Raw genomic sequence first — 24594 nt, 5'->3', positions numbered from 1 at the left:
CGTGTCAGTGCCAGCATGGTCGGTCTTCTCCGCGGGAGGAAGCACCACCGCCGGCTCGGCGCTCCCGGACAGCAAGGCGGGGGGGGAGGGGGGGAGGCGGCGCCTGGCCCCACCCAGGGCGGCTCCCTCACCAGAAAGCGGCGGACCAGGCCCAGGCAGGCAGCGCAGCGTCCAGCACCCGTCGCAGGTCAGCAGCAACGCCGCCGTCGGGGGGTGGGGGCGATGCCCGGGGGAGGGGGTGGCCCGGCCCCCTCCCAAGGAAAGCCGCCACTGTCTCCCTCGAGCTTGACAAATGCAAACGGGGGCAGGGGCGGGAGGCGGAGACGCCCCTAGTGGAGCAAAGCGGACCGGGGGCGCAGTGTGGGCCGGTCCCCGCCCCCGGGAAAGGGGGTTGCGTCCCCAGGGCTGGCTCGCCGTGTCCGTCTGTCCCGGGCGCTGCCTTGGCCCAGGAGTGCCTGTTGCCTCCCTGCGTGCTCCCGGAGGTCGGCTTCATGGGGCTTAGTCACTAGGGCGGGGCAGAGCGAATTTGGGGCTGGGGGAGAACCCGAACCCAGCCCCTGAGCGCTGCAGCTTAACGCATTTGTGGGGACTGGGGAACCTCAGGGCGCCCAGCCATTCGCCCCGGGGGGGGAGGGGACACACCGTCCTCGCCCAATTCTCCTCTCCTCCGTATGATCTGGACAGCAACGACCCTGCGAGGTAGGCTAGTCCGAGAGCATCGAGGTTTCTCAGCAGGCCTCTGTGGCCAGGATCCTAAGCAGACGCTTTGCCCATTGCGCCACACTTCCACTTTTGAGGCCCGCAACGTCGGTGGTACAAAATTGGACCGACCCGCGATGGAGCCTCCCTCCTGTGTCCTGGGGATGTTTCCCAACACTTCCGGCTCCTCCGCGGCGCTGCAGGAGTGGCTCACTTGGCCAGGAAGGAGGCTCAATTGCCAGCGTTTACGGGTTTTCCCCATAAAAACGCACCCTTTAAGGCAGTCCACATGACTGGTGGCCGTGAGTCAGTTCTGCCGCTGCTTTCTCATTTCAGGTATTATTTCGAAATATTTACCCCCAGGACAACAGTTCTTCTATTCCATTGCAATTTTGTTTGAACCCGGTGGATTCTGAATAGTCACGCTATAGTTTGGGAAGGGTCTGCATCTTTGTTGGGGGGGACGCCAGCTGCAGAGGTTTAGTACCGAGGGGAAAGGCACTTAACGCATGCTGTTTCCTTCAAAGAAGGAAAAGGAAGTATGAGGGAATCTACCCAGTAGGCCTGGTTGGAGGGGTTGGGCGAACAGGCCTAGCAACGGATCTGACAACAGAGATGCATCTTTTGGCACCTGGGCAGACGTCCCTGGCAGGCCTGGAGCAATGTGGCCAGGCCAAGGCCCGCTGTGTCCTGCCTTTTGTCCAGGATGACCCCGGCATCACCCGAGAGCCAGAAACGGTCATGCCAAGTCCTCCTATCTCTGGGGAAGGGAACAAGGTGTGCCGCTTTTATGCCCCCCTTTCTGCTTGGCGTCCTGGCTTTCCTCCATCTCCAGTGGCCAGAATTCCAGGAGGAGGGCAGAGAGATCCCCACAGCACTTAAGCATTCTCAGAAAGGGAACTGTGGACAAAATGCCAGTTGGAAGGGGGAGAGGGGCGAGGTGGGAATCTGGTTCCATTCTCCTGGGCACGCAGCAGCCTGGTTTCCTCGGGTGAAATGCTTCCCTGCCTGGGTCATAGGGAAATGTGTGCATTTTCTGCATTTATGCAGTCTCCACTATAGCTTCTCCACTTGCCTTTCCGAGGACTTGAACCGTCGGTTGGTTGTATTGTCGAAGGCTTTCATGGCCGGAATCGCTGGAGAGTTGTGGGGTTTCTGGGTTGTATGGTTCCAGTAGCGTTTTCTCCTGTCAGTTAGTTTCTTGCGCTCCTTTGCTAATCTGGTGGCCTGGGGAGGGGGGGGGGGAGGTGTGTGTGACCAGTAATGAATTGCTCTTTGGGATTGGGAGGTGGAGGAGAAGACTTGGAAAAAGAACTCAATCGATAATGCCTATGAATGTGGGTGGGGGCAGACATTTCTCTCAAAGTGGCACTACAAAGCTGTGACTCCATGACAGCTGAAAGGAACCTGTTTTCTCACAACTTGGTCTGTGGAACTGACCGCCACAAGGTGTGTCACCTGCTAGTTTAGATTACTTTATAAGAGGCCGAGATGGAGGAGGGCAGATGAGTGGCGCTTTTGCCGTGATCAGCATCATTGCTCTTCTGCAGTACCTGATTTGGGGGACGACGGGGACAGGAAGGCCGTCAGCTGTCGGCAGGTTTTTCTGTTGTCACCCTGACCAAGGTGGGTGTGGAAAGTGTTGTTGAGCTAAAATAAGACACGCATTCTGACACGACTAGAACGAAGTGTGGCCGTTCAACCTGCGGGTGCCTGTTCTTGGCTGTGCCAGCTGTTCTGCAACAGCTTCCTGGAAATGCAGCCGCCTCCACCCCTGAACTCCTCAAGAGCAACACGTTCAAGTACACCTGAACGCAGCTGTGGTTTCTTCTGATGATCCTCCTGTTTACTTGCTGTGCAACACCCCATGAGAACACATCCTCTTTCCCGCCTTGCTCTGACATTGCAGGGAGCTGCCATCTCGCCAGACTGCTGTCCCAGGGACTCAGGATGTGGGCTGTCCAGACTCCACTATTGGGGCTGCTCTTTCCACATGGCACGGATTGTGGCCGGGGGTAGTGTGGGATACGATGGAAGCCGTCAGCTGTGAAGCAGGACCTTGGCTTCTGGTTCTGCTTGCAAGTGGAAGCGTGGCTTCAGTGTTCTTCCCCAGAGCTGCATTTTCATGTCAGGAGAGAATGCTACTGGAACGTGGCCATGCAACCCGGGAAACCCACAACAGCCGCCTGGCCAAAGCTGCTTTCGCCAGATGCCTTTCCCAAGCTGGTACCCCACAAATGCTGTTGGTCTCTCAGGTGCTCCCAGACTAGAATCTGTTGCCGCAGCCCTCTGAATCTGCCGCATGGGAAATCTAAAAAGCAAGAGATTTGAGCTGCAATATCATGGCTTTCTTTTCCACTTCCTGTAGGGACTCGAAGCAACTTTCAGACCATCCTCCTCCCCAGCTCCATTTCCCCACAACAACAGCCCTGCGAGGGAGGCCAGGCTGAGAGCTGGTGATTGGCCCACGTTACCCTGGCTAAAAGCGGGGAATAGAGCCCAGGTCACTGGCAGAGTCCTGCGTCTGCTGCTCTGTCTTTTCTTGGCTGGTGGTGTGTGTGTGTGTGCGCGCGCGCGCCAGCTCCGTCCCTTTTATGCATCCGCTTCCTTCCACTATATTTCCGGGCAGAGTTTACTTCTGCATAGGAGCTGCAGACTGGCGGCAGTTCTCTGTTCTACTTTTTTCTGCGTGTGAGAGGGGATTTCCAAGTTCAGGTCTCCTTCCGGCCTTGTGGCCGCTCGTGTTGCCAGTTCACATTCCAAGCTGGCTGAGATCCTGAGAGACAGTTTTCCACAAAGGTGTGTGTGTCGTTCAGAGAGCAAGCCTAAGCTGGTCTACTCGAAAGTAAGCTCCATTTTAGTCAGTGGAGCTTCCTCCCTGGAAAATACTGAGACCTCAGCCTCCCTGAGGTAGATCGGTGGTGGTGGTTGTACCATCTCATCTGAGATTAGGTATAAGAGAACTGGGTGAGTTTCACCAAAAACTGCCGGCCCCTTTTCTTGCTGGAAGGAGTGTTGGGCCTGCCAGGGGAGGTGGGGGGTGCATCCAGCCAGGCCCCACTTGGAGGAAGCAAATCCTACCAGTGTTTTGGGATATGGCAGGTGTCTGTGCAGGCAAGGAAGAAGAAGAAGAGTTTGGATTAATATCCCCCCTTTCTCTCCTGCAGGAGACTCAAAGGGGCTTACAATCTCCTTGCCCTTCCCCCCTCACAACAAACACCCTGTGAGGTAGGTGGGGCTGAGAGAGCTCCGAGAAGCTGTGACTAGCCCAAGGTCACCCAGCTGGCATGTGTGGGAGTGCCCAGGCTAATCTGAATTCCCCAGATAAGCCTCCACAGCTCAGGCGGCAGAGCGGGGAATCAAACCCGGTTCCTCCAGATTAGATACACGAGCTCTTAACCTCCTACGTCACTGCTGCTCCTACCTGGAGGAGGAGAAACCATGCAGTCTTAATTCCTGGGCAGGAACGTGTGGGAGAAGATGGTCCTTCACATTCCGGCCCCACCCATGTAGTACTTTATAGGTCAAAACCAACATCTTGAATGTACCACAGGAGCAGATCAGTGGCAAGTGTAACTCCTGTAATGTCAGGGTCACATGGTCCCAGTGACCGGCTGCAATCAGAAGTTTTGCCTCAGCATTCTGCACTAGCTGCAGCTCCCAGATACTCTTCAAGGGTAGCCCCAAGTAGAGCACACTGCAGTAGTCCAGTCTACGTATAACTAAGGCATGCATCACTATGGCTAGCTCTGACTGAACTGGGAATGGATGCAGCTGATGCACCAGTATTTCAACTAACTACTTAGGAACCAAGCTTTTGTGTAGAAGAGGTATGGCCTGTACAGAAGGTCTAGTGGCCCAAGGACACGTGGAACTGTGGCCACAAAGGAGGACTGGAGGTCAGCGGAGAAATGAAACAGGCCACTTCCTGCTTTTGCCTGCCTGCCGGTCCTTTGCTTTCAGGCTTGGCAAGCGGAGCAGGCTTTGCCCCCTGGGTTGCTAGGCATGCTGACCAGCCTGAGGGGCAGGGGGGATTGGTCCAGGGGCCACTGATCTCATAAAGCCCAGGATCACTCCTCCAGGATCACTCCTTTGTCCTTGGCAATGAGGCTGCTCTCTCCCCCTCCCCTTTCTTGGGGTCCCTGTCCTCCTCTGCAAGAGCGGTGAGCAGCCATGAGGCTTAGAAAAAAGGTGGGCCATGCGCCAAAAGCGGGCCTTGCTTGTAGCAAGAGGAGCGTGGGAGGTGAGGCGCAGGCCCTGTTGCCAGCGAGGGCAGCTGAACAGGAGCCGGACTTTGCCCCCGGTTTCTTCCTGTTTCTCTCCCCTGGCGTTGCGACACTTCTGCTTGGCTCATCTGGCCACCGTCGTAGTGGCTGCTGGTGCAAGCGGACACTGAGTCATTCGAGCAAGGTTTGGCAATCGTGGAAAGTTGCTCCTTCTGCAGAACCTGGTTCTAGGCACCCAGGCTGCACCGAGTCCTGAGGGGCAGCAGGGTCTCCCCACTTGGCTCAGCAACAGCCTGGTTGTCTTCAGCAGCAGTGGCGTGGTGGTCAAGAGCAGGTGCACTCTAATCTGGAGGAACCCGGTTTGATTCCCCACTCTGCTGCCTGAGCTGTGGAGGCTTATCTGGTGAACCAGATTAGCTTGTGCACTCCAGCGCATGCCAGCTGGGTGACCTTGGGCTCATCACAGTTCTTCGAAGCTCTCTCAGCTCCACCCACCTCACAGGATGTTTGTTGTGGGTGGGGGGAGGGAAAGGAGATTGTCAGCCCTTTTGAGTCTCCTACAGGAGAGAAAGGGGGGATATAAATCCAACTCTTCTTCTTGTTCATCAGTTTTGGGGAGGACAGAGAAAGCTTTTATGTGGTTCTTCTTTTTTATTTTTCCATGCCCTGCAGAGGCACGATGGGTAAATCCCCCCAACAAGTGTCATGATCTGAGAAGCTGGTGCGATGCCCACATGGCTGTTTGCCCACAATCACAGAGTTGGGCAGATCTGTCCTTCGATGTTGTCCGGAATCGTCCTGGTGGGCTGCTGTCCCAGGGCTGCTGGTGGCCAAACTCACCCAAGCCCCTGAGCTGTCCATCAGCAACAAGGGGGGAGGGAAGGGGCTTGAATTGAATAGGGGTGGCAGAAATGGGAGGCTTCCCCTGGGGGGCTCCAAGCCCCAGTTGTAACATCTGCGTTGGGATTTCAACAGCCTGATCCATCCCTATGCAAAGTACAGTTGTAGCAGAGATGAAATCAAAGGCAGGATTTCCTGGTTCACCCCGCAGTCTCTTGGCTGTCCTGCTTTTTTCCGGCAGGCAAGAGTGGAAGTGGTTGTCTTGAACACAGGGAGGGCTCTCCTCTTTCCAAGCCACATCTTCTGTGGGCAGAGAAGGCTGAGATGCTTGGAGGGGCTTGGAAACCAATCCCTTCCCCATTCCCACCCTCTTCTATCCTTGCTGACCTCAAGTGCTGTTCCAACTCAAACTCTTGCATGCTGCCGTCTCAGCTGTAAGACAGCCTTCCTTTTTGGTTTCGTTTGCTCTGTTCATCTGCCTCTGAAACGTTGTCTGCGCAAGGCCACTGATGCCAGAGAGGCCACGGAAAGGGGAGTTTTGGCCTCCTTTTGGGAACTCGAAGAACTCGGACTGACCCCAAACAAAATGTCTTCGGGGAAGTCAGCCAGGCCAAGTTCTGCTGTCTCTTTGGGCCGGTCTGGCCTGCTGCTCTCCCAGCCTGGCGTTTTGGAATGCCCAAACAGGAGGGAATTTCCCAAGCGGAGGCTCCTCTGGATTTATGCTCTGCTGAATTTGGGGCCGCTGCAGGGAACCAAGCGAGGCGCGTCATCTTTCTGTGAGCCACGATCATGATAACGGAAAGAGGTCACCTCCCCCTCCAGAAGCTGCACAGTCCATAATAAGTTGCTCCCACCTGGCAAGAGGTGGCCCAAATGATGGCTTTCCTGTGGTCATGTAGAATTTGCCTGTGGAGTGGAATTTCATAACACCATTTTACGTCTTCTGCCTTGCCCCCCTCCCTGCTGGCTTAACTACTCCGGGCAAAAATGACAGGTGTCAATGAAGGTTTTCCACCAGGTCTCGAACAGTGTAAATGGAGAGCAGAGGAGATCAGCCTGCAGGCACAGCAGGTCGGACCCAGAGGTGGGATCCAGCAGGTTCTCACAGGTTCCCGAGAGTAGGTTACTAATGATTTGTGTGTGCCAAGAGGGGGTTACTAATTGGTGATTTTGCCACATGATTTTTGCCTTAGTTACGCCCCTCCTCTCAGCAGTAGCGCGCAGAACTTGAAGCAGTCTACCAGGAGGTGCACCGGCATGCGTGGCAGCCTGCACCTGCGTGCATTTGTTTCCCCTCCCAAGGACCGGCGCAGTGGCTGCGTCCTTGCCACAGCCCCGCCCAGGAATGCCCTGCCCCATCGTGCTGGGCCACGCCCCCATCGTGCCCCACCCAGCCCCATTGGCGCTACGCCACAGTTTGAATAGTGTTTGATACGCCACGTTCTATTCGTCTGGGGATCAATAATCTCTTTAGTATTAAAGTTTGAATCCCACCACCATGGGAACCTGTTACTAAAATTTTTGGATCCCACCACTGGTCGAACCCATCCACAATATGGCTGCCTCAAAATGGCTGCTGCAGGGGGCGAAACCAGTCACAAAATGGCTGCCGCAGCTTGGTTTCAGTCACACAGTGGAGACCCTTTGGGGGCGGGGGGGGGGGGGGGGCTGCTGCCAAAGGAACATTAGAAAAAAAAGTAAATTACCCAACCGATAAAATCTTCCGTGGCCAAGTTGGGCAAAAACCCCTCCTGGCCCCGCACATTTTCTCAAAACACTTGTTGGTCACCGGAAAGGTGTTGCTGGGCACTCAGGCCCCCATGAGCCCCACCTTGGGGATCTGTGGTTTGGAGTGTGGCCACTTTTTGTGGGTTGTGCAAAAATGTAAAATGCCCTTTTAAATTCCCATCCCTATGTATGGGGTCTGTAAAGGGGAACATGCCACAAAGGAATTTAGCTGTGGATATGGAATGCCCCTAGTTGTGAGCACCGCACAGCTGGAATTTGCTGTGCGTAGCAGAAAGACTGGGTGGATCCTATTTACATAGTATCACCTGTACACCCCATATTGCTCCACACTCCAGTGCTTCCTTCTTCCTGCAGGCTTCCAAGATAAGCATGTCTGAAAGATGCTTTGGAGGGTACGGATTTTCTCCCCTCCCTCTGGGCATTGAGCAAGGGCCACTGGGGTATGGAGGAAGGTAGTTGTGAATTTCCTGCATTGTTCAGGGGGTTGGACTAGATGATCCTTGAGGGTTTCTCCCAGGTCTGTGTTTCTATCATTCTATAAATCCAGGAAGGCTTCTGGGGGCAAGGCGTTTCCCAGGTTTCCTGCAACGAGCCCATCTCTCTTTGGAGTGGGCTTCTTGGTGCTGAAATAACATCCAAATTTGATGCCAGGAAATGCTGTCTTTTGTTGACTGGGGGTGAGCGTTTTTCCTTATGCTGTATCATTTTGGTTTTCCTAAGGGTGGGAGGGATGGGGATGCAGAAGCGCCTCTTCAGAGAGTGAGAAGACCCACCTACCCATCCCAGGCACTCCGAGTGCCGGACATCTCAGGCCAAGGAGTTGCCAGCCTTTCTGGGCCTGTGTGCAACTTTTGAATTCTGACACAGGGTGATGGGGGAAACCCCAAAATGGCCACGTCAGAGACGAATACCAGCTCCACCCGCAGTGCAGGCGAGAAGAGCAAGGAGGAAGAGAGAACAGAAGCAAAGCACAAAGGTACTGCTGTGGGGAAGAGGAGCCGCAGGAAGGAAAAAAAACTAACTCTGGTCTTTTCTGCACAACCAAAATAAGTGGATTTTCCGCCTCCTCAGAGCACAGACAAACATAAATCTAGGTACTTTCCTTTTCACGGATTCGGTCTGTGAAGCTTTGAAAACACACCCTTTAAAATAAAATTTTAAATCTGCAAAACTATATATTGCTGAAATCAGCAGGAAGAGCTGAATTCAATCATGTGTTGTCGAAGGTTTTCATGGCCGGATTCAACTGGTTGTTGTGGTTTTTGCGGGTTGTGTGGCCGTGGTCTGGTAGATCTAACGTTTCGCCTGCATCTGTGGCTGGCATCCTCGGAGGTGTATCACAGAGAGAAGACTTTGTGATACACCTCTGAAGATGCCAGCCACAGATGCAGGCGAAATGTTAGATCTACCAGACCACAGCCATACAGCCCAGGAAACCCACAACAACCAGTTCAATCATGTACTTTATTCAGTGAAAAGGCAGGTGCCTGTGGACTGCAGAAGAAATGTCCTGGGAAACCTTCACAAAATGGCGGGCGCAGTGGAGCCGGCCAGGGGCAAATTGCCAGCTGGGGGAAAGGAAATAACAAGATTTAAGTTGGGCAGGAAAAATAAACTGGGCTGCTCTCTTTACAGCATTGGAGAAAGAGTCTCCAACCCATCTGGAGGGGTGGGGGAAAGACTGCTAGTTTAGTGAGCTTTGAAAACCCTGGGTTGGGAGAAAATACCTGACCTGAAGACATTTTGTGGGAGAAAGCTGTGTGGAAGTTCTACTCCAAATGCTTCTTATAATATCCTCAAGACATCATATTTATGCTGTGCAGAAAAGACCACTGTAGTGGCAACTATCGATGAAATGTTTTTTTAATCTGCACAACCAATCAGATCTCAACGAGAGCCAGCAAGGTGTAGCTGTTAAGAGCAGTGGACTCTAATCTGATGAATTGGGTTTGTTCCCCACTCTTGCACATGAAGCCTGCTGGGTGACTCTGGGCTAGTTCCAGCTCTCTCAAGACTCCCTCAGCCCCACCTGCCCCACAAGGCATCTGTTGTGGGTAGAAGAAGGGAAGGATTTTGTCTGCTGGTTTGAGATTCTTTACAGTTGATTTTTAAAAAATTTTTATTGTATAGAATATTTATATAACCGTAACATACCATACATTTTTCTAACTATACATTTCCCCCCTTTTTTCCCCTCCCTCCCTCCCCCTCTTTTTCTCTGTTGTTCAAGCAAGCAGCAGAAGATCCATTCTTCGTATTCTCTTCTTCCAGAATTCTTCGTTAAATCCGGCTTCTCTCATCCAGGTCACAAACATTGTCCATCTCTTCGCAATATCTCTTAACTTCTCTTGCCGTGGCATATTTTCGGCCATCATCTCAAAAATGTCTAACTGTATTTGTTCCCATACATATTCCAACCATTTTGAGATTGTCCACTTCCTATTATCTTTCCAGCCCAAGGCTATCACTGCGTGTGCAGCTCTGATCATAATTTTGTCCATTGGTCCCAGAGTTCCATTTACCCTTTTATCTTCTATTATTCCTACCATTAATAAATCATTATTTATATCGATTTTCACTTTTACTAATTGTTCTATATACTTCAAAAAAATTTCCCAAAACTTTTTTACCTCTTTACATTCTATCCACATATGGATGTAGTATGCTCCCTGTTCACCACAATGCCAACATCTTGGGCTCAATCCCTTAATCATATAAGCTAGCTGTAGAGATTCTTTATAGTTGAGAAAGGCAGGGTAAAAATTCAAACTCTTCTTCAAATGGGCGATCAGAATCCCTATTGGACAGGACTTTGCCTGCCCCACCTGCTTTCTAAAAAATCCATGGGTGTGCAATACAATGCCCTTGGGCACCATGTTGGGGAACTCTGTGCTAGACACTGGCTTCCTGTTAAAACAGTAACTGCATTTCCCTCTCTTCAGGGAACTGAATTTCATTTCTACCTGCATCCTTGCAGAGTTTCTGCTGACTGCCTCATCTATTCTGCTCGTTTTATTGGGGGCCGTTCATGCAGCTGCAATCAGAAGAGAACTTCCCCTCCCTGCAATAGTTTTGGCTGTTTTCTTTAAAGCAGGCAGCACTTGTGGTGGTGGTGGTGGTGGTGGTGGTGGTGTGGGGGGCACGGAGGCTGAAGCCCCTGGCTCTGGATCTGAAGGACCCGTTTCTGGGAGGAAACTCCTGCAAAGAGTCCTGAGTCAGGTTTCCAGCAGATCTGCGTAGGAGGCTGTGCTGGCCAGGGGTCCCCTCCCAAGCTGCTATCCCTCAGAGAGCTTCTCTTCCCCCAATGGACACTTGCCCCATGAGGGCTTGTTGGGGTCAGGGGTCAGCCTCGGGATCCCTCCACCTTGCCGCTGAATGTGCCTGTCAGCTTGATTGACGGTTGGTGTTTTGTGGGAGTTCCAGGTCCCACACCCTGTACTGCCAGCCATCTGGGTCCTTCGGGGGGGGGGGTGGTGGTGGTGGTGGTGGTGGTCATAAATGGCCACTCACACCCAGTCAGGGTCTGGAAGAGGCTGAAGAATTGGTTTAGCCCAAAATGCCACGAATCGATACCACGAGGAAATAAAACGAGGAATTGGTTAGGGCCAAAATTCCACAAATGGCAAATATCCGCAGTGGAAAGTCTGTGGAGTGCCTTTTTTGAGTTTTTTGGGGGTGGGGTTGCTTCCAGGGACTGGAAGAGACTTCATTTCATTCCTGCTACCCCCCCTGCAAAACTGGGAACTTCTGTTCGGCTCAGTGGCTACCATAAAGAGAAGCAATATCTACTCCCCCAGTCCTTCCACATAACCTTAGTTTTATTTCTGTTTGTAATTGTAATTCACAGTGAAACCATGGAGTATTCTTGGCTAACAGTCTTGAAAAAAATCCATCCAGGTAGCAAAGGCCTTTCTTTCCAAAGCGCCATTTGTGTTGGCGCTGGAGTTGGCGCCTTGAACCAAGAAGAAGGGAGGGATATAAACTATTAAATAAATATTTAGTGTAAATGTTTTTGCCCAACCTGGTTTCTTCCGTCCAGGGCTATCCATGGTTGAATGACTGAGGTGTGGCCTGTGAACTTGCAAGCTCGTTCTACGCTTTTGTAGAACGTCGGCCTTACAGGAGTATTGCAAAGGGCTATTGTGACAAAAATAGTGAAGCCCATTGAATGCTGAGAACACTCTCCAGATGCCATGCAGGAGCAATGTCACAATATTGGTTATCACAACTGCCACAATGTTGGTTATCACAACTCATCGAGTATGCAGTATATGACAAGCTTTTAAATATACTTAAAAATAAGGCAATAGAAAAATTTGTGGAAGTATGGCAACCTTTACTTAATTTCTTCCAATCTAAAGAAAAATATAAGGATGTATATGTTTATTTGCAGTGTTAAGATAAAAGAAATAAGTATATACAGCAGTATAAAGAATTATTATTTATCGGTATAGAATTAGGATATGAAGAAAGAATGTCAAATTATTTATGTAATCAACGCAAAATTTAAGTTCAGGTGATGGAGTAAATAATAAGGTTGTAGAAGTTAAGTGGAAGTCCTCCAACTAATTCTATCTTCTTTATTTTCTCTCTTGCTTTTCTTCTCCTCTCTTCTTTTTTCTTCTCTTCTTCCCTTTAGCTCAATTTCATAGGTGAGGTTCAGGGTTCTCTCATTTCATGTACTGTCAATAATTGTATTAATCTAATAAGAAATAGAAAATCTGTAGGGTCATATGAATTAATTTAAGCTGTATTGTTTATTATAGTATTTGTCAACTCTATAGTTTGTTTTGTTGTTATATTTATATATGAGAAATTAATAAAAAATCTTTCTAAAAAAAAGAAAACACTCTCCAGATGCTGAGCGTTACTGATTTTATTTTATTCAATTTATATCTTGCTCTTGGAAGCTGCCCTGCCTTGAAAAATAAGAGATGACAATTTTGTTATACCAGACTAGAATTAAATCACTGCTGCTTGAATCCCAAAGGCTGAGATTGGGCATTTTGTTCTGTTTAAATCTTCTGCCTGTTTAAACCTGTAAACTGATAGAGGCTGCCAGAGAAACTGGGAACATGCGGTTAAGGGGAATCACTTTTCTAGGGAACTTCTTTTGTGGGGAAGGGGCTAAAAGTTCTCCGCAAGATTTAGGAAAGGTTCTTTTTTGGTGGGGACATCTTTAAAAGTACAAAGCCCCGACTGATTGTTGCACCCTTTTGAAGAGTCGTGGCTGGGGCGGTCACATTTTTGGCAGAGCTGCTGACCTTGCCCTCATAGCGCAATGTCCATTTTTCTCCCTCCTCTGTTTCATCCTTATGGCACCCTTGTGAGGTAGGTCAGGTTGCGAGCATGTGACTGGGCCCTGGTTTCCCAGCCAGCTTTCATGGGTAAGTAGGGATTTGAATCCAGGCTTTACGAGTCCTTGGCCCCTTCCGCACATGCAGAATAATGCCCTTTCAATCCGCTTTCACAATGGTTTGCAGGTGGATTTTGCTATCCCGTACAGTAAAATCCAGCTGCGAAGCGCATTGAAAGGGCATTACTCTGCATGTGCAGAAGGGGCCCCAGTCTGATACTCTAACCAGTCCCCTCTGCTGGCTGTCATGGTCCTCTGTGTGTGGAATCGCCCAGAGATGCTTTGCTAGAAGGATGTAGAATAGACATGCAGGAAAACCTGTCTGCTGTTGCTTTTCAGTTGTGGATGAAATGGGGGTGTTTTGGCCCCTTCTCTGGCACCAGGGCCAAGGAGGAAAATGTTGAGATAGAATCATTTGAGCTCTAATTACACCAAACTGCCTTTTCTTGAGTGAGACCATTGGGGGGGAGGGGGGGGGTCTGCTCTGATTGGCAGAGAAAGGTCTTTCTTGGCACCTTCTGAGAAAACCTGGGTGGGTTTCTACGGGCAGCCCACGGCAGTGCCGCAAGTGGACATTCGGGGCCGAACGGCCTGCTCTCTCCCTTCGAGGTTGTTCGGGCACAAATACCTGTGAAATTGTGAAACCAATTATGAAATAGCAGCACCGGGCTCTGAGTTTGTGGCAACCGTCTGTTTGGTAGCCTTTCCATGGAAACTGGGGCCATGCCAAAGTCCATAGCAAAGGTGTAGAGCATAGGTGTCAAACTTGCGGCCCTCCAGATGTTATGGACTGCAGCTCCCATCACCCCCTGCCAGCATCATGCTGGCAGGGGATGATGGGAACTGTAGCCCATAACATCTGGAGGGCTGCGAATTTGACACCTGTGGTGTAGAGGATTGACAGAGGCAGAAGCTGTGCAAACACAAAGCCTCAAGCAGGCTGCAGGTGTTGCTGGCGGCCTCCCGCGCTGTTTGTCGAAAGCCCTCTGGGTAAACAGGGGCTGGGCCAGGCTGAGCTGGACCAACCTGCTCTTCAGGCTTGTCAAGTGGAGTGAAAAGAGACGCTGGTTTCTTTTTCAGCTTCTGAGGAGGGAGATGACTGCCAGTCCCTTGGGAATTGCTAGTCCTCTTGGGCTGCAAATGCCAAACGCTGTTGTGCATTGCATTTATGTTTTTTGAGCCATAGAAACTGTCACCTGCTTTTTGAGCCATAGAAACCGTCACCTGGCGGCCATAGAAACTGTCACCTGCTTCGGATGGCCCCTCTCCACCAGGGAACTCTTGCCCTGCGTCAGCCGCTATCCAGAGCACAAGCCAAAAGTCGGGTCGGGAGACGCAGCGTCCGGCATAGCAAAGTCAACGGTTCTGGCCTGTAGTGGAGACGTTGCTCCTGCATGGCATCTCTTCCCTTGGCCTCTTTTAAGCCAGACGCTCACCTGTGCACCTGGCCCGTGCATCAGACTCGCTCCTGTGAACACGCCCTGTCATTGGCCAACGTGCATCCTCTCCTGCAAGTCACTGCACTGCCTTTTCCTGTGCTGCTCACATTGCTCAGGAGAAGTGGGGGGAGGGCATGCCTGTTGGGTTCCTTGCATCCGGCCTGGTGTTGGGGGTCTGAGGGGCACCTGTGGTTGTGCCTGGCTGGGGGTCTGAGTCTGGCCCTACACAGACTGTCTCATCCTCCCAGAGGCAACACCTGCTCCAGGCGCCCCCCACACCCTATTTACCTTAGCCGGTGGTGGTGGTCCTGGGTAGTCTAGCGGGGCCGAGCCTGGCTAGGCTGGGCTGAGGGGTGGCCCACAGCAGGCTCCGGGCTGGGAGCCTGCTGCAGGCCCCTTGGAGACTCTGCTGGCTGAAGGAGCATCCTGGCGGGGCCCCATGAGCACACGGCTGGGGTGGGGATGGGAGCAGTGGGGTGGGGGGAGGGGTGTGGAGGGAGGAGGGTGTGATTTTGCCCACCCCACGTGACTAAATTGCCGATGCCCAGGGACATGCAGCCCCACATGTCCCCGTGGCCGGTACGCCCCTGCATCCTCCTGCAGTGCCTCTTCTGCTGTCTGAGGAAAGGATGTGATGCCAGCATCTCATTCCTCATCCGATGACCCCTCAGGTCCCCTCAGGGCATAGCTGAGCCCAGCTGGGCTGTGACAGCTGCTGTCTGCTGAGGGTCTGTATCCGAACTCGGGAGGGTGGGGAGGGGGTAAATAGCTGCACCGTTTTCTAAGTCCGGCCTCCAGTTGAGGAGGAATTCCTGGCTAACTTGGATAAAGCATCAGGATGGGGAATTCTTCATTGGGCTGGCCGAAGGGGCTCCGTTTGATTTCTGGCCTCTCATTCAACATGGACATGTAGAGAGGGAGAGGGGGTGGCCCCTTCTGCTTGCTGGCCCAAATGCCCCCGTCCCCTTGTGCAGGGGGCATTTGGGAAGTGCATTAGCAGAGTCATCCTTGCAACAGCCCTGTAAGGTGGGCCAGTTCCCCCATTGCAGGGAGAGGTTTTCCAAAGGGCATCTCGTTCCATGCCTGCCACAAGGCTTGAACCTGGGGTGGGGTACCTGGGATCTTGGTGCAGCTCTTGTGGGGTGTGCTCAACTCGAACCCAGCATGGGAAAGCTCGCCTGTGTTTCTGTGCAGGCTGTAAGACGAAAACCACCAAATCGTTTGTTGGGGAGGAAAAAGGGTAGATTGGTATTTGTAGGCCTTCCTTCATTCATACCCTGCCTGTCTCCCCAGTGGGACTTCCCTCTGTCTCCACTTGTTCATGTTATCATCACAAGAATCCTGTGTGGTAGGAGCAGCAGTGGCATAGGAGGTTAAGAGCTCGTGTATCTAATCTGGAGGAACCGGGTTTGATTCCCAGCTCTGCCGCCTGAGCTGTGGAGGCTTATCTAGGGAATTCAGATTAGCCTGTACACTCCCACACACGCCAGCTGGGTGACCTTGGGCTAGTCACAGCTTCTCAGAGCTCTCTCAGCCCCACCTACCTCACAGGGTGTTTGTTGTGAGGGGGGAAGGGCAAGGAGATTGTCAGCCCCTTTGAGTCTCCTGCAGGAGAGAAAGGGGGGATATAAATCCAAACTCTTCTTCTTCTTCTTCTTCTTCTTCTAGGTTAGGCCAGGAGTGAGTGACAGGCCCAGGGTCACCCAGAAAGCTGGCAGGTGGTCTCCGGGGTCCTAGTCTGACACCCCAACCGTATAGTATACTGGCTGTCCAGTATATTTGCGGAGGGAGGGGGCTGTTGGTTTCTGGCCTCTTCCAAAACCCTTCTTGGTTGCCGGCTGGAAGGGGAAGCTTCGTTTTTCGGATGTAGCTGACGGTCGGATATGGTGGCTGACGGCTGATTTGGCCCACCTCTCCGCTGCAGCAGGCCACCTGCCAGACTGAAATGGCCTCCTTGGCTCAGTTGCTTTAAAGAGATGCGTTCGCGGGGGCAGGGCAACGCCAGAATACTTGTCACTGGCAAAACCGCTGGCGCAACGTTCGACCCCTGTTCCGTTTTCTTTTCCCAGACATGACCGCACCTCCACCACCTTCCTACGAAGAGACAGCCGCCTTCAACAACAGCGCCCCTTACCCGTACCCCTACCCTGCACCAATGGGGCTCGGGGGCGCGCCTCCGGCAAAAGAGGGACAGGCTCCGCCCTACCCACAGCAGCCCTACCCTGTGACCTCGGCCCCACCTCCAGGTAAGCTCACCATCTGAGCACGTCTTGGATCCTTGAGCGCATTTGGCCTACTGGTGTGTAGTAAAAGATGGGACCGGGATGAGGGAAGGAGAGTCGGCTCCTCTTGAGACGGTGGCCTCAGGGGTGCCTTTGGGGAAGCGATTTGCTCTGTCTTTCAATACCACGGTTTGATGAAATGTACGAAGTGACGGGTAACCGTCTAATAGCCCATTCGAGACCACTTAGCCATACACAGTGGCACGACAGCCACAGTCTGCCAGCCCACATAAAATGCCAGCAATTTAATTTAAAAACAAACAAACAAACAGCTGGACAATGTAAACATTTTGCATCTGCAGAGCGTCCTTGGCCAGGCAGTGAAGAGACTCCTCTTGAGCGAGCAAGCAAAGGGGTCCAGCGTCCCACTTAAGAAGGGCATTGCCAGTGTGGCAGTGTGGATGCCCCTGGGGTGGGAGGGGGGAAGAGCCCTTGAGCAATCAGCTTAAAAGCCTTTGAAGTGTATATCCCCACCCCCACCCCCGCAGGTAAGTCTGCTTCCAGCCTTGACGGGCATTGAAAATGCTGCCCTTCCGGAAGGTGGCACCCCGTTAAGCGCTCCCAGGTCCCTGAAGCGCTGATGGAAAAACGCACTGGCGGCACCTTTCTGGGTAGGAAGCTGCATTCGCTTTGAAGCAAGGCTCCTGGCCAGTGGTGGGATTCAAATAATTTAACAACCGGTTCCGGTGGTGGGATTCAAATAATTTAACAACTGGTTGTTTACAAGCACCATTTTAACAACCGGTCCGGCTGAAGTGGTGCGAATTGGCTGAATCCCACCCCTGCTCCTGGCCCAGAGGCAGTCTGTGCTCAAAGCCAGAGTTTTTTTTTTATTGATCTTAATTGATCTTGATTAAGAATTTTCGGTTTTTTAAATTGATCTTAATTGATCTTGATTAAGAATTTTCGGTAAAGTTACAGAAAGTCAAAGGACACATACAAATTTAAAATTATAGATTTCGACCGTCGAACTTATATGATCTTATCCCATATACAATAACTGAATTTAATTACTTTGTAATCTTTACATCGAAATCTAAAGAGGGTAAAGGAAGGATGGGACTAAAAGGATAGGACTAAAATAGGAAATGAATATTGAAGAATTGGAAGAGACAGAAAGAAAAAAAGAATAGTTGTATTGTCTACATACAATTACACTTTAAGATATATTTCTCTATTATTAATTTTTAAATTCGTTTCCAACTTAATTCATTGTGACTTCACCTTCAGATGTTGATCATAATCCAATAACTTCGTCAAATTATATTCGACATTATTAAGCTAACTATTTAATACTAAATGTTATATCCCCCCCCCCCCACCCCCCCCCCCCCTCCCCACCCCCCGTTCGCCCCCCCCCTCCTCCCCTCCCCCCCCCCCCCCCCCCCCCCCTCCCCTTTCCTCCCCCCCCCCCCCCCCCCCCCCCCCCCCCCCCCCCCCCCCCGCTCCCCCCCCCCCCCCCCCCCCCCCCCCCCCCCCCCCCCCCCCCCCCCCGCCCCCCCCCCCCCCCCCCCCCCCGCCCCCCCCCCCCCCCCCCCCACCCCCGGCCCCCCCGACACCCCGGCAACCCCCCCCCCCACCACCCCCCCCCCCCACCCCCCCCCCCCCCCCCCCCCCCCCCCCCCCACCCCCCCCCCCCCCCACCCCCCCCCCCCCCCACCCCCCCCCCCCCCCACCCCCCCCCCCCCCCACCCCCCCCCCCCCCCACCCCCCCCCCCCCCCACCCCCCCCCCCCCCCACCCCCCCCCCCCCCCACCCCCCCCCCCCCCCACCCCCCCCCCCCCCCACCCCCCCCCCCCCCCACCCCCCCCCCCCCCCACCCCCCCCCCCCCCCACCCCCCCCCCCCCCCACCCCCCCCCCCCCCCACCCCCCCCCCCCCCCACCCCCCCCCCCCCCCACCCCCCCCCCCCCCCACCCCCCCCCCCCCCCACCCCCCCCCCCCCCCACCCCCCCCCCCCCCCACCCCCCCCCCCCCCCACCCCCCCCCCCCCCCACCCCCCCCCCCCCCCACCCCCCCCCCCCCCCACCCCCCCCCCCCCCCACCCCCCCCCCCCCCCACCCCCCCCCCCCCCCACCCCCCCCCCCCCCCACCCCCCCCCCCCCCCACCCCCCCCCCCCCCCACCCCCCCCCCCCCCCACCCCCCCCCCCCCCCACCCCCCCCCCCCCCCACCCCCCCCCCCCCCCACCCCCCCCCCCCCCCACCCCCCCCCCCCCCCACCCCCCCCCCCCCCCACCCCCCCCCCCCCCCACCCCCCCCCCCCCCCACCCCCCCCCCCCCCCACCCCCCCCCCCCCCCACCCCCCCCCCCCCCCACCCCCCCCCCCCCCCACCCCCCCCCCCCCCCACCCCCCCCCCCCCCCACCCCCCCCCCCCCCCACCCCCCCCCCCCCCCACCCCCCCCCCCCCCCACCCCCCCCCCCCCCCACCCCCCCCCCCCCCCACCCCCCCCCCCCCCCACCCCCCCCCCCCCCCACCCCCCCCCCCCCCCACCCCCCCCCCCCCCCACCCCCCCCCCCCCCCACCCCCCCCCCCCCCCACCCCCCCCCCCCCCCACCCCCCCCCCCCCCCACCCCCCCCCCCCCCCACCCCCCCCCCCCCCCACCCCCCCCCCCCCCCACCCCCCCCCCCCCCCACCCCCCCCCCCCCCCACCCCCCCCCCCCCCCACCCCCCCCCCCCCCCACCCCCCCCCCCCCCCACCCCCCCCCCCCCCCACCCCCCCCCCCCCCCACCCCCCCCCCCCCCCACCCCCCCCCCCCCCCACCCCCCCCCCCCCCCACCCCCCCCCCCCCCCACCCCCCCCCCCCCCCACCCCCCCCCCCCCCCACCCCCCCCCCCCCCCACCCCCCCCCCCCCCCACCCCCCCCCCCCCCCACCCCCCCCCCCCCCCACCCCCCCCCCCCCCCACCCCCCCCCCCCCCCACCCCCCCCCCCCCCCACCCCCCCCCCCCCCCACCCCCCCCCCCCCCCACCCCCCCCCCCCCCCACCCCCCCCCCCCCCCACCCCCCCCCCCCCCCACCCCCCCCCCCCCCCACCCCCCCCCCCCCCCACCCCCCCCCCCCCCCACCCCCCCCCCCCCCCACCCCCCCCCCCCCCCACCCCCCCCCCCCCCCACCCCCCCCCCCCCCCACCCCCCCCCCCCCCCACCCCCCCCCCCCCCCACCCCCCCCCCCCCCCACCCCCCCCCCCCCCCACCCCCCCCCCCCCCCACCCCCCCCCCCCCCCACCCCCCCCCCCCCCCACCCCCCCCCCCCCCCACCCCCCCCCCCCCCCACCCCCCCCCCCCCCCACCCCCCCCCCCCCCCACCCCCCCCCCCCCCCACCCCCCCCCCCCCCCACCCCCCCCCCCCCCCACCCCCCCCCCCCCCCACCCCCCCCCCCCCCCACCCCCCCCCCCCCCCACCCCCCCCCCCCCCCACCCCCCCCCCCCCCCACCCCCCCCCCCCCCCACCCCCCCCCCCCCCCACCCCCCCCCCCCCCCACCCCCCCCCCCCCCCACCCCCCCCCCCCCCCACCCCCCCCCCCCCCCACCCCCCCCCCCCCCCACCCCCCCCCCCCCCCACCCCCCCCCCCCCCCACCCCCCCCCCCCCCCACCCCCCCCCCCCCCCACCCCCCCCCCCCCCCACCCCCCCCCCCCCCCACCCCCCCCCCCCCCCACCCCCCCCCCCCCCCACCCCCCCCCCCCCCCACCCCCCCCCCCCCCCACCCCCCCCCCCCCCCACCCCCCCCCCCCCCCACCCCCCCCCCCCCCCACCCCCCCCCCCCCCCACCCCCCCCCCCCCCCACCCCCCCCCCCCCCCACCCCCCCCCCCCCCCACCCCCCCCCCCCCCCACCCCCCCCCCCCCCCACCCCCCCCCCCCCCCACCCCCCCCCCCCCCCACCCCCCCCCCCCCCCACCCCCCCCCCCCCCCACCCCCCCCCCCCCCCACCCCCCCCCCCCCCCACCCCCCCCCCCCCCCACCCCCCCCCCCCCCCACCCCCCCCCCCCCCCACCCCCCCCCCCCCCCACCCCCCCCCCCCCCCACCCCCCCCCCCCCCCACCCCCCCCCCCCCCCACCCCCCCCCCCCCCCACCCCCCCCCCCCCCCACCCCCCCCCCCCCCCACCCCCCCCCCCCCCCACCCCCCCCCCCCCCCACCCCCCCCCCCCCCCACCCCCCCCCCCCCCCACCCCCCCCCCCCCCCACCCCCCCCCCCCCCCACCCCCCCCCCCCCCCACCCCCCCCCCCCCCCACCCCCCCCCCCCCCCACCCCCCCCCCCCCCCACCCCCCCCCCCCCCCACCCCCCCCCCCCCCCACCCCCCCCCCCCCCCACCCCCCCCCCCCCCCACCCCCCCCCCCCCCCACCCCCCCCCCCCCCCACCCCCCCCCCCCCCCACCCCCCCCCCCCCCCACCCCCCCCCCCCCCCACCCCCCCCCCCCCCCACCCCCCCCCCCCCCCACCCCCCCCCCCCCCCACCCCCCCCCCCCCCCACCCCCCCCCCCCCCCACCCCCCCCCCCCCCCACCCCCCCCCCCCCCCACCCCCCCCCCCCCCCACCCCCCCCCCCCCCCACCCCCCCCCCCCCCCACCCCCCCCCCCCCCCACCCCCCCCCCCCCCCACCCCCCCCCCCCCCCACCCCCCCCCCCCCCCACCCCCCCCCCCCCCCACCCCCCCCCCCCCCCACCCCCCCCCCCCCCCACCCCCCCCCCCCCCCACCCCCCCCCCCCCCCACCCCCCCCCCCCCCCACCCCCCCCCCCCCCCACCCCCCCCCCCCCCCACCCCCCCCCCCCCCCACCCCCCCCCCCCCCCACCCCCCCCCCCCCCCACCCCCCCCCCCCCCCACCCCCCCCCCCCCCCACCCCCCCCCCCCCCCACCCCCCCCCCCCCCCACCCCCCCCCCCCCCCACCCCCCCCCCCCCCCACCCCCCCCCCCCCCCACCCCCCCCCCCCCCCACCCCCCCCCCCCCCCACCCCCCCCCCCCCCCACCCCCCCCCCCCCCCACCCCCCCCCCCCCCCACCCCCCCCCCCCCCCACCCCCCCCCCCCCCCACCCCCCCCCCCCCCCACCCCCCCCCCCCCCCACCCCCCCCCCCCCCCACCCCCCCCCCCCCCCACCCCCCCCCCCCCCCACCCCCCCCCCCCCCCACCCCCCCCCCCCCCCACCCCCCCCCCCCCCCACCCCCCCCCCCCCCCACCCCCCCCCCCCCCCACCCCCCCCCCCCCCCACCCCCCCCCCCCCCCACCCCCCCCCCCCCCCACCCCCCCCCCCCCCCACCCCCCCCCCCCCCCACCCCCCCCCCCCCCCACCCCCCCCCCCCCCCACCCCCCCCCCCCCCCACCCCCCCCCCCCCCCACCCCCCCCCCCCCCCACCCCCCCCCCCCCCCACCCCCCCCCCCCCCCACCCCCCCCCCCCCCCACCCCCCCCCCCCCCCACCCCCCCCCCCCCCCACCCCCCCCCCCCCCCACCCCCCCCCCCCCCCACCCCCCCCCCCCCCCACCCCCCCCCCCCCCCACCCCCCCCCCCCCCCACCCCCCCCCCCCCCCACCCCCCCCCCCCCCCACCCCCCCCCCCCCCCACCCCCCCCCCCCCCCACCCCCCCCCCCCCCCACCCCCCCCCCCCCCCACCCCCCCCCCCCCCCACCCCCCCCCCCCCCCACCCCCCCCCCCCCCCACCCCCCCCCCCCCCCACCCCCCCCCCCCCCCACCCCCCCCCCCCCCCACCCCCCCCCCCCCCCACCCCCCCCCCCCCCCACCCCCCCCCCCCCCCACCCCCCCCCCCCCCCACCCCCCCCCCCCCCCACCCCCCCCCCCCCCCACCCCCCCCCCCCCCCACCCCCCCCCCCCCCCACCCCCCCCCCCCCCCACCCCCCCCCCCCCCCACCCCCCCCCCCCCCCACCCCCCCCCCCCCCCACCCCCCCCCCCCCCCACCCCCCCCCCCCCCCACCCCCCCCCCCCCCCACCCCCCCCCCCCCCCACCCCCCCCCCCCCCCACCCCCCCCCCCCCCCACCCCCCCCCCCCCCCACCCCCCCCCCCCCCCACCCCCCCCCCCCCCCACCCCCCCCCCCCCCCACCCCCCCCCCCCCCCACCCCCCCCCCCCCCCACCCCCCCCCCCCCCCACCCCCCCCCCCCCCCACCCCCCCCCCCCCCCACCCCCCCCCCCCCCCACCCCCCCCCCCCCCCACCCCCCCCCCCCCCCACCCCCCCCCCCCCCCACCCCCCCCCCCCCCCACCCCCCCCCCCCCCCACCCCCCCCCCCCCCCACCCCCCCCCCCCCCCACCCCCCCCCCCCCCCACCCCCCCCCCCCCCCACCCCCCCCCCCCCCCACCCCCCCCCCACATGGCCAATTGGCCATGCTGGCAGGGGCTGATGGGAATTGTAGTCCATAACATCTGGAGTGCCAAAGGTTTGCCACCACGGTTATAGAGCGCCATCAAGTGGCTTGGGACAGAAGGCAGGGAGTTGCTGGAGAGAGGTTGCAAAAAATGAGGAGGGAGCAGAAATGGGGGCAGAGGCCGGACTGAGCCACAACCCCTTCCCCTGGCCTGGGAAGGCTGAGAATTTGTTTCGGGAGAGAAGGGATGGAGGATGAGTCCCAAAGGAGGCCAGGCAGTTTTAGGGGAAGGAATTGGGCCCTACACAGGCCGGATGGAACCAAAGGGGCTGAAAGGACTGAGGTGTTTGAGGAAACAGAGGTCGTCCTTCGGTGATGAAGCTGGAGGAATGGGGGACCCAGGCAGGGATTGCTTGGGATATGACAGCTGGGGAGGCTGGCCACAGCGGGAGTGGGGTGGGGGGAAGAACGGGAGGTTTGCTTCCAAGCCAGTGCCTGCTTAGAAGTAGGGGGGTTTGGCACAGACAGAATTGGGAGAGAAGCAAATGATTCAGTACTAGGACACCAGATTTTTTTAAAAGGAGGCAGGAGAGACTCAGAAAGACCATCCAGATGTCCAAGGCATCCATTAATTTTGGGGAAGGGAAGGAGGGGCGAAGGACCTTGGGTTGGGTCACAGGATTCCTCCCACCATTGTTGGGTGGATAAAAAAGAACACGTTGTGCTATCCTGAACTCCTAGCTGGGGATGGGGTGCGGTGAGGGGGACAGGATTGTTGTGGGTTGTTTTTGTTTTGTAATTTTGCAATTCTGCCTAGGCAGAGAGGCCCAGTCTCCGGTGCCCCAATGAAGCCAGATTTTTGGGGGTGGGGGGCAGGTGGCAGGTGGTACTTGCCGAGGCAGCCAAGACCTTGCCTTTTTGGATGGCCGAAAGTTTAGAAAAACTAAAAGGGCAGTTTCAGGGCTGGCATCCGTGTGGGGCCAGATCCCAGAAGGATCCGCCCCGCCTGGTGTGGAGGGCAGGCCTGACTGCTCCTTTCTCTTTGCCCCGCAGGTGCGCTGCCGGCTGCTGCCTCATCCCCTTCTGCGTGGATGCCCTCCTGGATGTGGACCATTATTGCCCCAGCTGTAACACACTCCTGGGTTCCTACAAGAGACTCTGAGCCCCTGCAGGATTTGTGCCGGGGGTGCGGGAGGAACACCCCCCCCGTGAGCGCTTCCTGGATGCTTTGTGTGTATTTTGCCTTCTACAGCTGTGTGTTCGGGAAGATGAGACATTTTGCTCCCCCATTTCTGTCCGCCTGCAAATTTCTGCCTCTCTTCTGCCTTGGAGATGGAAAAGGTGGGGTGGGGCGGGGGGAGCCCTGCTGGTGATCTCTGCAGCAGTGGGAATCGAACGAGAGGCCAAATCAATCGTGGCTGTCCTGTTAGGGCCCTCTTCTCACATATTGTCTTACTCTGCCTTAGTGTTTACTCACCCCTCTGAGCACTGGAGGAAGTCCTAAAATGCTGCTGCTTTTCCGACTTCTTTGAGCAAAGGGCACTGCACCACAAAGGCTGCTTTTCTGACCTCCTTTATATGCAGTCAGAGCTTCAAGTGTTGTGTGGAGAATATTCCAAGTTTTAACGCTATGCTGCAAACGAAATCTGTGAGTGTAATCTCTGCCCATCGAAGCGTGAGC

At 60.3% G+C, this 24594-nt stretch overlaps 1 protein-coding gene across 1 annotated transcript; it reads left to right on the top strand.

Moving 5' to 3' along the window:
• The first annotated feature begins 1189 nt into the window (after nucleotides 1-1189).
• On the top strand, nucleotides 1190-24075 carry LITAF (lipopolysaccharide induced TNF factor). The gene is made up of 3 exons (XM_048494130.1): nucleotides 1190-1476; nucleotides 16379-16555; nucleotides 23967-24075. Exons 1-3 carry the CDS (start codon nucleotides 1406-1408, stop codon nucleotides 24073-24075), a joined length of 357 nt encoding a protein of 118 aa, XP_048350087.1. The 5' UTR covers nucleotides 1190-1405.
• The last annotated feature ends 519 nt before the right edge of the window (nucleotides 24076-24594 follow it).

This window comes from Sphaerodactylus townsendi, linkage group LG04 (genome assembly GCF_021028975.2).
Source record: "Sphaerodactylus townsendi isolate TG3544 linkage group LG04, MPM_Stown_v2.3, whole genome shotgun sequence".
Lineage (NCBI taxonomy): Eukaryota > Metazoa > Chordata > Lepidosauria > Squamata > Sphaerodactylidae > Sphaerodactylus > Sphaerodactylus townsendi.
The sequence above is the reverse complement of the archived record's forward strand: the minus strand, read 5'-3'. Positions and strand labels throughout refer to the sequence as shown.